At 34.0% G+C, this 13,383-nt stretch overlaps 1 protein-coding gene across 1 annotated transcript in view; it reads right to left on the reverse strand.

The window, feature by feature from the left end:
* Positions 1 to 11,377, reverse strand: part of wge (BAH domain and coiled-coil containing protein winged eye) — an 89,440-nt gene extending 78,063 nt beyond the window's left edge. Inside the window, exons 1-3 of the mRNA XM_077429380.1 lie at positions 11,354 to 11,377; positions 9,657 to 9,777; positions 9,529 to 9,615 (exon numbers count right to left, since the gene is read on the reverse strand). Of these exons, the coding sequence (XP_077285506.1) occupies positions 9,529 to 9,615; positions 9,657 to 9,777; positions 11,354 to 11,377 (232 nt within the window). The remainder of the gene's footprint in view (positions 1 to 9,528; positions 9,616 to 9,656; positions 9,778 to 11,353) is intronic.
* Positions 11,378 to 13,383: the final 2,006 nt, after the last annotated feature.

Below are 13,383 nucleotides of genomic sequence, written 5' to 3' on the forward strand. Positions count from 1 at the left end.
TACTGCACGAATTATAGTACAAATTAAATCTGAGAATCTGCACGAATTTTAGTACAAATAAAAGTATAAAAAAAAGTACAAAAAAAAGACCCGGAGTATAAATATAATGATATAAAATCGCTTGCCTAGTTCTTTGATTTTGTCACTAAACCAACAAGTTGAGATCAATTCAACTAGTTTGGAGTATTCATCAAATGTCCATCATACGCAAAAATGACGATTTTGACTTATATTGAAAACCTTGATGGGAATCGAGTCACCCTATTATTTATACGAGACGAGTAATGACTGCGCAAAAAATAAACCACAAAATCATATTAATTCACACTCTGATATTTGAAAGTGATAAAATGTAAATTCGTCGTACTGCATATGAGGGAATTGGGGTATAACTTACACGCATTCACAAAATAATCAGTCGGGGATCTCATATCCGAAATCGACGTGAATAAATGTATCAAATACGTTTAATTGAATGCATAGTGTAAATTACATACGACCATGCATAATTCACTTCATGGATATTAATCGCTTAAAATATGTATACCAATCGTCGTCTATCGCTAAATAGTAACACAAATCAGAATTAATTTAATTTGGATAAAAAAAATCACACATACATACATATGTACGTTATATGTACCTTAAATGTGGCATGACTGAAAATTAATATGGTTGCGTATGATTTATTAACGTGGTTGATAAACTAAATTTAGATACCAGTTCTTTATAAAATCATAAATTTAATTTAATGTACAAAAAAAAACTGTACATATGAACTTTGCGTGCTTTTCGCCGGAATTCAAAGCACGACTCGAATCCCTGGCGTACCCACTCGGGGGTCAAGGATTCCGATCGGTCGTTTCAGTGTTAGCCAATTCTGTGTGATTCTTAATTCGGAATCGGATTTGGAGCTTGACACTAGTTAGCTTTTCGAAATTTAGAAAAATGTTCGGTGAAAGCGCACTAAGAAATTCAGGGCGCGACAAATTTTTTTTAGACTAAAAGAAATAAAAAAAAGTTATTATAAGATAACATTTAAAAAGTGTACATTTGTTTTTACTATTATATGCTTTTTTCTGCAATCAATTTTACTAACAAAAAATAATAATTTAATAGTTTCGAACCTACAAATAAACTGCCGGTGCCTAATAAAACAATATCTATATATACATACGTATAAATAGTTAGGTATATTATAACTATTAATAAATAAAATATGTAGGTGAAAAAAGAGGTAAGAATAGTAAAAGACAAACAAGAAGATATTGCGATATACATGTAAGCACTTACGAATAGTTATATTATAAAAAAGTGAAATATGTATTATGCGCACTAGTTTTCCTCAATAATTGATATAATGTAATAGAACATAAGAGGTAAGTAAAAAATGAATTGCGACCGATATGTAAAATTTTATCTACCTTACGAACTCGTACATACATGTTATTATATCACCAATCATCATCATGAAGGCCTCTCCAACGAGGTTCTACTCATCTCTTTTTTGCGCAACTATCATCCATCTCAACCCGCACATGTTCCTAAGTTCTTCTACCCATCTTCTCTGCGGTCTTCCTTTTACCCTTTTCCATTCTCTCGGGTACCATTCTACCATTTATTTTATCCACTTTTCGTCCATTCTTCTAACCACATGGCCTGTCATTTCAATCTCTTCACTCTATCCACTACCCTTGTCATACTTCTCACTCACGTATTCCGCCACCTGTCTTTCCTCGTTATGCCAAGTATACAATGATCAATACATTGGACGGCAAGCTATTTTTTTTAGTAAAATGAAGCTCTGTACTGTCTTATTTTAATAATGCTTGTAAGATATTATTTCAATATAAGGATACAATTTTATTTACCACAAAAAACTACTGTCGTATGTATGTATAAGATGCACAACCGACGAGTAATGATTAGAGATACGTATTATTAGCACCCGTTTCTTTTTTTTTTTCAAATTAACCAATTTCATGTTTCACTTCTGAACAGAATGTTCAGCTTTGACATAACTTTATTTTAGGCGTAACATCAAAAATAAAGATCAATTTAAATATTTGGAACACAATATTTCAAATACATACGTACAATAAACCAAATAAAATTACAATAATTAGGAAGCAATGATATTAGAAAATACATAAATAAATGTAAAAAAAATCGTACAAATTACTTTGTAGACCCGCCGAGAACACGGCAAAAATATACAAAATTAATTGATAAAAATAAGTAACATATGCATCAAAACATATGTATGTATCTAAACTTACATACATACCGAAAATGGTAAAAAAATACGGCACGGCACGCCTAGGTAGACTCCAGCTGTGATAGGTGTGTCTTCATATTATTGTTAATTCGCATGATCGTATTAATTCAACAAGTTTCTCATACATTTCTTCAAATATGAAAATCACCGTTATCGATCATAGTAAAACCTATTTCAACACAAGGATAAAATGTCACCGAAAACACTCCAGGGGATGAGTTTTTTAGCGTTTATTTTGAAAGCGCAAAACTACCTAAAAAAAAAGTGCAGCGTGCCACTCTTAACAAGGTCTCAAAAACCGTATTTTCGGGAGGGGGGAGGGGTCTACCGTATATTGCAAAATATTCAAAAACGGGTCTCTAGTAATGACTAATTCACAAAATGCTACGAATCGAAATCAAAGCGTAAGTAAGTAATTGACCAAAACGTAAGGCTTTTTTAGCATAACTGTAAGTCACCAGTCGAATAATCAATAGACGTATGTATGTTATCCTTGCTCTATTCAACGACCTACATAAGTATGATAGCTATTTATTGTGATTTTATTAAATAGCGTCATTTTTCGTGTCACTTCATACAATACCAAGAATAGACATAGTTCTACGTCGAAGAATAAACCACTATTTACATTATCGACTTGAAATAATGTGCGGTGCATTTGGATGCAATAGGCCCGTTCGGGGACCGAGCGCGGAGGGGGAGGGGGAGATTCAGGGTGACCCCACGACGAAGGGGAAGCTGCGGGACAGCCGCCGGTCCTCCCACTATTCGAGGGGGATATCGGCGAGGGAGGAAAAAAACAACAGCTGACGCCCTCATGGACAACACGTCCCCCGTCACATTATTCATACGGAAATTCATTTGGGAAGCTGCATTCGAAACAGGCGTTCGGCAAAACCGCGCACAGCAAGGGAACTATTATACAAATACGTATGACCAGCCGCAAAACGCATGGGCATTTTTATTCGTTACGTATCTATAATATCTACATACATATATTGTATGTACATATTATCGATTCCTGTCATATATGCCCATAATATTATCAACAGTATATCCTCCGGTCCAGACATTTCGTGCAATGTGGCTTTATTATTGTAACACTTTGCACGAAACGCTTCGGTCATATGTACATATGTATTTACGTGTTGAATAATCAAAGATTGCGGTGTTTTGATTGAAACTGAATGATTCATGTTCGATTGATGATATTATATTAACGCTGATATTTTGTCACAATGTTTTGCATTTGAGACAAAAAGTATTTCCTATAAATAAAAACATAACGTTGCAGTTATTCGATAAGCGTCAAATAAAAAGAAAATATATAAAAATTTAATTTAAATTCTTTATATTATTACTATTTAGTTATCGTGTATTTTTAGAGTACTTGAAATATCCACTTACTCAACTTTAATCGTGCCGCCTGAAGTCCTCGATACCTTAAAAGTTTAGAATTACTAGACATTTATCTTTTCTTAGTCACATATTTTATCTATGTATGTAGGAGTCGCCACAAAGATAGTCTTCCATCCAAGAAAAACATAGCACATCATAAGGTAAATCTTTACAAAATTTATTTTAATGCATAATCTTTATTTGAAATTAATGACATGACACATGAACATTTAATTCATACAATTTCGGAAAAAATAATAAGGTATTTAAAAGTTCTCTTGCTTGTGAAAAAAATAGCATCAAATGATTAGACTTTTTAAAACACACTACATACAAGGACATACATAGTTTTGTCTAATATATACATATGTTCACATGTTTCGTTTTGAACCAGGGCTGTGGAGTCGGATTCAGAGTCGTGACTTCAGTTGAAAAATGATTTCGCAATCATCTATTTACCTAATAATATGTATATGTACATGCATATTGAAATAATAATTTAGATTTACTCAACAATACCCAATGTATGCAGATCTGCGACGCAGTATACATATCTTGGTTAATTCTAATGTTTCTAATGTCAAATTGCGGAGATGAATAGTATTTAATAAAACCGTTAGGCCAAATGCGTACATTTTATTAGTTTCACGTATGTATTTACAAATAGAATAAGAGATAAGAGATATAAAAATTACCACTAACACGAAAACCATGTGAAATGCAAAGGAGGTATGTAAAAATACAAAATATTAAAAGAGAAAAGATTCAATTAAAGGTTAATGAATTACATCGGCTCACATATGTTTGTATAATCAACACACTGTATTCAAATTATATAAATCGGAGTAAGTGTCGGGTTGTGAGGAAATATCGGAAGCTGAGTCGTGTTTTCGACAGGCCTCTTTTGAACACTTAAAAACTTATCGTTCTTTTAATACTACATATGCTACAGTTCAAGCATTCATTCCATTTCGTTCATGAACATGCTAGTTTGCCCATACACGAACTATTGGTTTATTTCAGAGCTAACAATCAAAATTTAACCTTCAAATACACTCACCAGGTGTCAAATGAAACATTTGATATGTTAATACGAAAATGGCAAATCCTATGGAAACCGCACAACAATGTTGCTATAATTACCGTTTCATCCAATATTAAAAACATTAACAAACAACAAACAAACGTTAAGCATATGTACTTCGTTTGTCAATTGTTCATTTGTGTACACTATAACTGGCCAGATTGGTTCGTGTAGGAACACACTAGTATGTTCATGAACGAATGAATTTTTCACTTGGACTGTAGCATATACGATTCAAACTTAACAATTTGATAATGCATACATATTACCAAATTTCATAGATGCCGAAACCTCTATGAACTTTTTATGAATAAAATTGAGCAAACGTATTCAGATCAATTCATATGTATGTGGCTGAAAAATCATAACTAAATAGCCTCCATATCTTCACCATCAGTACGAAGAAAATACAAAATACACGATTACATTGCGACATCGATTCAGTAGTTACAACCGTGAACTTACAAGTCGTTCGATCGAAAACAAGTAGGCAACTGTGATTAGATCGAAATTTTCAAACTCGAACCACTCCATACACGATCTAATCTCACTTTTTGAACGAAACTGTACGATCCAATCAGAGAGGCTACTCACTACGCGGTTAGTAAGTGGTTGTGATTGCTGCCGGCATCGAGTGATCCGGTCTGGGCGTGATTACAATAAACCGAACGAACGACGGAATCTATCCTCTCGAGATGAAAATAATTTACGGATGGATTAAAAGGAGTTAACCTCCCCCCCCCCCCCTCCGCCCAACCTCTTCCTCCGGTGTTAATTAAGCCTAGAATGGACCTTCGACTTGATATGTGTTCGGATCGAGTAGATTGTTCACACTTGAGAGAGTTCTCGTTTTATGACGGTTCGATTTTTGCATTGCAGTTTTGGATTGCGCGGTGCAACTTGGCTCAATCTTACTTGGAACGTTTCTATGCCAACGAGCGACATGCTACCTGCAAAGGTTTGAATTTTCACTGGAAAAATCGAAGAGCACGTTCGTGACATTTGCACGCCATGGCGTGTCTTTATGATAATATTTCTTAATGTGAACCGGACAAGTGAAACTACTATGCAGTTGCTTGCACATACACTGCAACTTCTCATAAGCTTTCGGCCGAATTTCCACATCAAAACTTTGGGTAAAATTACATAGGTTACAAAATCTTTAAATTTATAATTTGTAGAAGTAGAAATCTTTAGATTCTGCAGCGAGGTTCGTCTTTGCAATTTTACAACATTTAAGTAATATTACATTTTTGAGCTTGTACTTTGATAACACTGAGCAACAAAAAATCATGTTTTTTTTTACAGGAGCGGAGACTACTCAATCTTTACTAAGTTTAATCCACTAAATTAAAATATGACAATGATTTCTGTTGGCTTATTCTACTTTATGAGATATAAGCGTTTAAAAAGCGCAATTTTAGCTTTTGTAGTCTTTAACTAAAAATCTATTATTGCTGTGCTGAAAGTGAGTATTGGAATCAATAGGCAGATGTTTTTTTCTATTGATTGTGATTTTTTATTGCTTTCAAATAAATATAATAAATTATCTTGCGAATTTTATATTCGAAAAAATATTGGAGGCGTTAAAATATTTTTCGCGTGGGTTGATTCCGGCAAATGTTACTTGGTTTCATAGGTAACTTTTCATATTACGTATCTATGTATTTATGTACGAGTACGGTAAAATCCACTATCAATGCATGGATTACGACTAATATACATTGTATAGTACATCATCATCATTTAGTCATTCACCATTTACTGCTGGATGAAGGCCTCACCTACATGCTTCCAATCGTCTGTTTTGCGCAAATTTTATCCATTAATAAGCCCGTTTTAAAGGCCAAGACGACGCATAAAGCCCTCAACATGAGGCCACTCCTCCCCCCACAACGAATATGGTCCGAGAGACCGTTTCGGCGGAAAACGAGACGATTTTCCAGATATATTGCACTAATAGGGTACCATTCCAGTACTTCTTTTGTCCACTTTATCTACTACTTTTGTTCTTTTGTCTCCACTTTATCTACTACCCATGTCATACTTCTCACCCTTGTATTCCGTATCCTATCTCTCCCCGTTATGCTGAGCATACAGCGTTATATACTTCCTTGAATGCATTGACTGTGTGTTCAACATTTTGGCGTTCAATGTGCAAGTTTCACATCCATACGTCATAATTGATCGAAAATCATGACTTGAGGCAAAGCGGCAATTTTTATTTAAAAACTGCATTCATTCGCCCAAATGTACTCTATCCTAATTTCATACGTATTTTTAATTCCTCTTCAGCATATACATATAACACATATTGGTTATATGCTTAGCATTTTTTTCTATATTTAAATGCCCATTAATATTTTTTTATATATTTAACATTTTTTTTTTAATATTCTCGGAATTAAATCGACGAGGCAATTTAAAATACGTTTAATTTTTTTCGCATTTCTATTCGAGTTAATAAGATACATCGCAAAATTGAGCTCCAATTTCGTGTTATTGGAAATCCGAGTTCTTTGATAACACAAGTCATTTCGATTTCCGACGAGAATGCATCCTCGCAAAAAGCTCGTTTTTTGCACGAAACCGATTGAAATTTAATAAATTAACATATTTTCTTCTCTTTCCGAAGAATCAACGCATGAAGAAAACAATAAAGACGACGCGATACGCTGAACAGCACACGATATCTGTTTAACGGCCCGATTATGGAAATGCATCTCAACCGGTGTGTGTGTGTGTGACTGCAGCTCGATGCACTTTTGCGAGCAGCTGATTTAGAATGCCCGCAAACACGAGGTCGAAATTGAACGTGTAATGTTATCTTATTTTTTACAACGGCTAAGAAATGTAATAATTGAATAACTGCGGGAACTTGGGGCAGACGATGAAAATGTCTTATCTAAAATTGGTCTCGAGATATCATCGACATTTTGTTCATCTACTTGCCGTACGCGTATGAAAATACTGCTATTTACCTGCGAAATTATGCGTTCGCATAATTTCGAACGACTATCAAAAATCGGCGTACGAGAATTGAAACGGTGCACCATTATTTTTTTTCTGTCTGTCCAATCATTATTATTACGTACTTTGATAATGATTTTTATCATAAAATACATAATATGAATATTCAAATTTTTAGAGCTACGTAAGCATGTTTCATAATAAGTACATTAGACTTTTTTATTGGGGAAAATAAATACATTGATTAAATCGTATGAGCCTGCCAGAATTAAAATAGAATTTATATTGTATAATTAAAATTTGTTTTAATAGCAACAAAAAAAAGCTTTTAAATACTGAAATTATAAATATTTTATGAGTCCAATTTTCAGATAAAAAAAAATATATTATTTCTGTTTGACTTAGTTTAAAAATTGATATCAGTTTATCAATTATTTTAATTCAATATGTCCAGAATCTGGGAAAAGCAAAATAAACGTATTACAGGCCACTGGTATTTTTACAAACCTCCTTTTTAAATATTGTTAAACGCAAAATTGTACATTGTATAATGATATTTCTTGAAATGAAGAATAGGGAAATTATGGACTCTCAATTATAACAGCTCACATGTACATACATATATGTTACAGTGCAAATGTGTGTTTCGTTTGTTCACACATGAGCCAATCTGGCCAGTTATAGTGTACACAAAAGAATAAATTAACAAACGGACTAGAATGTTCATGCACAAACTTTTAGGCATAATTTCGAGTGATCTCAATCGTTTGTCCCATCCTATTTTATGGATGCTTACCCTTGGTTGCAATATTTGTAAGAGCTTTTTTAATATAAGCGAAAACGGGAATTATAGTAACGTTGTAATGCGGTTTCCATAGGATTTCCCATTTCAAATACTCGGTATTTTAACATCTCAAAGGTTTAGACGGCTAAAAGTTTTATACGACACCTATTGGAAGTTTATTTGAAGATACCCATTGACTGTTTTAGCACTTTTAACTAAAACAAGAGTTCGTGTATGAACAAACTAGTATTTTCATAAACGAACCGGAGTAAACACATGGTTTGTAACATTATATATACAAATTTCGAATACATAAGTATGCAAGTACTTAATATTGTTATTTCACATTTTTATTTGATATCAAATAAAGCGCAATGGTTGATAAATTTACGATTTGGCTAAATTCAGTTTATGTATGTAGATTTTTCCGTTATTTTATTCTTTAGAGCACAACGGTAACTTATCAAAATAACGTTCCATTTTATTATTTGGGTATTTGTATGTACAATATAGAAAGTAATTTAAAAACCTGAATAAATCCATTCTAAAAACTACTCTTTGAAATTTCAACGGGCAAAACACTAGTATTGAAACAAATGTTTGAAAAAGGCACCACATTTGAAAGGAAGTTAACTGAAGTGAATTATTTGAAAAAATATATCATTTTTATACTAAATTTACTTAACAAATTGAAGAAATATCACAGCTGTGCTTTCGGTGAACTGTACTCAAAATGTATTTTCCAACATGAAATTCTAACAAAAAAATAAAATATTTCATTGATATGACAGCAATCGTACGCAGTTTCCAGCATATTTTTAGCACTTTAGTTAGATTTATTTACATATTTTACAAACGTTGAAAAATATCATACACATATGTATAGGTAGCTACAATGTCTCTGAATATATAAGAAAAAACTGGCCATCAGTCTTCACAATAACTTAAGTCTAATGACGTATGGAGGTAAAAAACTAATGACAATATACAATAAGGAAAAAAAGCAAAACTTGCCTGGAATGATGCAGTACTCCAGCCTAACAATCCGGTTCTGCCATGTGGAAAAAGGTGTCCGGAGACGATGTGATGGTTTCCCTCGGACTCCGTCAGTTCAAATTTCACAATGACAAATTCACTTGTACACACTTTCGAGTCGGTAGCCAACAGTGACAATACTAATCGGTCATTCTCCTCGTTCGAATGTGCACTTGCAACTGCACTTTTAGAACCTGCACTCACTGCTAAAAAACACAACAATACGACCTTTTAAAACACATTTGCATAAAGTACGCACAATCACACAACGCGCAATTTAATTTTTCTTTTGTTTTAACTTGAAACCGACCGGATATTTCTGACGTAAGTTCACAAAACGACGGCCATTGCTCAATTGTTTTCGAACCAATATATTTCAATCAGTATACACAAATCGAATTAATATCCACAAAAAAGCTTTCATTTCTTTATAATAAATACATCATCATTTATAACGCACGACATGAATTTGATTTTAAATTAAGATTTTGGAATTCGAATTGTGTTATGATCAAAGATGGCCGGACGAGTTTCTTTTGCCCACAAAAATGTTTCATTATTGTCAACCTATTTTTTTTCCTCTCGCTTTGTAGGACGATAGTAATTGACAATAGTAAACCATTTTTGTAGGCAAAATAAACTTATCCGCCGAACTCTAGTTTATGATATTTCAAAAACATAAAACATGTTTTTCCTCTTTTTTTTATTATTTAAACCGCAGACATTTGATAGGCCAAATAGTAATTGCACATATTATTTCAACACAGTTTTTTTGGTTTAAAACTAATATATCCACGTACGTGTAAAATGTGTTATGAATTGTAAATACATTTTTCGTTATATTGTATACACTATTATTACAATAAGATAATACTACAAATACTAACTATAAACTAGACTAATCATTTGATTAGTAAGTAGCTAGTGCATACAATAGATTTACGATGTACATATTGTAAACTTAATATATGAACAAAAAAAAGCATTAAAAATTACACAAAACACAATATTTGAATTTATTTAAAAGCATTAAAAAACAATCGAAAAATAATGCACATTAACACTGAAAATCATTGATGAGCACAATTGAGCACGTATGGCTGTCGACGAAGTGAATTTAGACCAATAGAAAAATTGACGGAATTATTTTAAGCGGCAGTTAGTTGCCTCGGTGAGGGTGGCTGCTCCGGATTGTGGCCGCTTGTTTGAGGTTAGTGGGAAATGAGGATGGACGAGGATATTCAGCACCAGGGAACACGTGGGAAAGGCGAAATTAAATGGTCGGATAGAATGCACAGGACGGTGAACGTGGAACGTGGAACGTGGAACGTGGAGAGGCAAAACGGCGAGCGGTGAGCGGCGGTCGCGTTCGAGGTTGAGGCTTAAAATTGGTGCGCGCGTTCGAGGTTTGTCGGTTCGTCGGTTCGTCGACTGAGGCTACATAAAACCGAGGAAGCCCGAAATCCAGACCCGCGCTTCCCCGAATCGAATGTAGCGATCGCGATGGACGCGTTTATCGTGATGGGGTCGAATGTTTGCCCACCGGAATGGTCGCCGGTGAATGCGGTGCGGTGCGGTGCGGTGCGGTGCGGTGCGGGGCGTGCGTTGTCCGACACAACGCAACGGGAATATAGTGACGCGACGAAAGCCGCGAGCTGACTGAATGCGAACGGCGAACGGCGAACGGCGAACGAATTCGGGATTACCGGTCGTTTGCGTTTGCGTTTGCAGTTCGCAGTTCGCAGTCGGCCGCCTTCACCTCTTCACTTTACAGTCGGGTGTGGGACGATCTGGCTCCGCCTACATCCCCTCCATCGTTCTCCGCCATGTTACGTTGTTTACATCCTAACTTTACACTTGCGTTCTTTTGAACGTTCATTCCACGCATGCACTAGTACACAATATGTACACATACTAAACTAGTGTTGTACCCGATGAAATATCATCGCATGCCATATGAAAGCCCGCAACGCTGAAAATTCTCAGCGTTGTTTAGAAATCCAACAGAGTATAAAAATTGTAGCTAATTCAAACAAACACTAGATCACTACCCTAGATAACCACCGCCGAGGATTTCGTATATTTAGACTCTCTAACATATCTCGCAACGATATAAAATAAACAAAAGATGAATGTATTTGTCCAAAACTAGTTCCATCTTCTTCATTGTTGTTCAAATGTAATGCTCCCAATCTAAATAACAAGCCACAATCTAAAATACTCGGCAGTTAGGGATTGCCACCGAGAAATTCTGCTATGGTTGTAAATTCAGAAATTCTGGTGTTAACCAGTTTTTATAAACATTGGCCTATGTTCAATGCATTTTTTTTTTCAATGCTACCTGGAAATGCTACGGGTGGTATTCTTGTCTTATACTCTATATGACTATCGTATATTGTTTATACTCTACATCTTGTTCACCTTGTAAGCAAAACGCCGATCGGCGTTGGTTAGCATTCAAAGAGTTAATATTTATATTTAATTTTTTAGTATGAAAAAAATGGTAAAAACTGCCTACATACCTACATATAAACAATAGAAAAATGAACTAACGAAGACCACACTAGGCCGCCTAAGACGGTCTAAGCTTTAAGGTCTGACCACACTAGGTGACACTGCTTTAAAAAAATGTGAATTTTATATGATATATTATAATATAAATAAAGTTAAAGTATAGAAAATGCACCCCAATCGGTTTTTGACACACCTATTTTTCTTTCTTTGTGATTTCCTTATAATCCAAAATATGTTATTTACTATATATATTACTAGTTGTTTTACCCGGGTTCGCTCAGTATTTGTAATATAAACAGCTTAAACATGGCAAATCTAATAGTAAATATTCATTTGTTTTTTAATTAAATTTATTTGAATCGAAAAAAATATAATGTTCAACCAATGGAATTGTCGTGATAGAAATTTGTTTTGTTTATGAAGTTCCCAACCAAAGATACTTACTTACATATATACATACTTACATGCAAAGTCTCTTTCGAAATTATATATTAAATTAAATTGAATTAATAGGAATATTCCTTTTACCCAATAGTAAGAACTTGCGAAAAAATGTTTTTTTCTTTAAATACTAATATGAATGTACACATTATGTATTCATATACATATACAAATAAATGCTCATTGCACTGTTCCGCATCGATGCTACCTGAACTATCTTGTCATACATTTCCAGTCTCCAGCGTATAATTTTTTTTAACATTGTAAAAATAATTATACCTGTCACAATTACAATTACGAATCGTTAAGTCGAAATAAATCGAGCGACCACGACTACGAATTGTAACGAGTGACTCACCAATACCAAATGTATACAGATCTGAAACACAAAGTTTTTCTATATTTGTCTTTTTCTCATGCTTAAGTCATATTAAATATATTCACATAAGTGTTATTTTATGTACTGCTGTTTTTATTTTCCACATTAGGTATTGCTGTTATTAGATGTATCTACATACACTTTAACATGAATTTTCAACTGTTCAAATGCAGTTAAGACGTGCTAGCTACATATAAACAAGTCAACTGACTTGAATCTTTAAATGCTATTGTATCACATTTTTTTCGGTGCTTAAGTTGGTAGAAATATCACTGGCAAATAATTTTGTGGCGATAACATCAAACGCATGAGCGGTTATATGTTACTCGATAAGTTTATATCTTACTATCGTTATGATTTTCTCGAGAATATGGCCCCCAGGAATTTAACACCTCCCTTCCCCCCGATCTTCAACTCGACTAACTTAAGTTTCGGTAAAACAGTACATATAGACCTAAGAAACAAAATATATTATGACGTGTGTACAATGTTGTATACGT

The sequence above is a fragment of the Arctopsyche grandis genome, chromosome 4 (assembly GCF_051622035.1).
Source record: "Arctopsyche grandis isolate Sample6627 chromosome 4, ASM5162203v2, whole genome shotgun sequence".
NCBI lineage: Eukaryota > Metazoa > Arthropoda > Insecta > Trichoptera > Hydropsychidae > Arctopsyche > Arctopsyche grandis.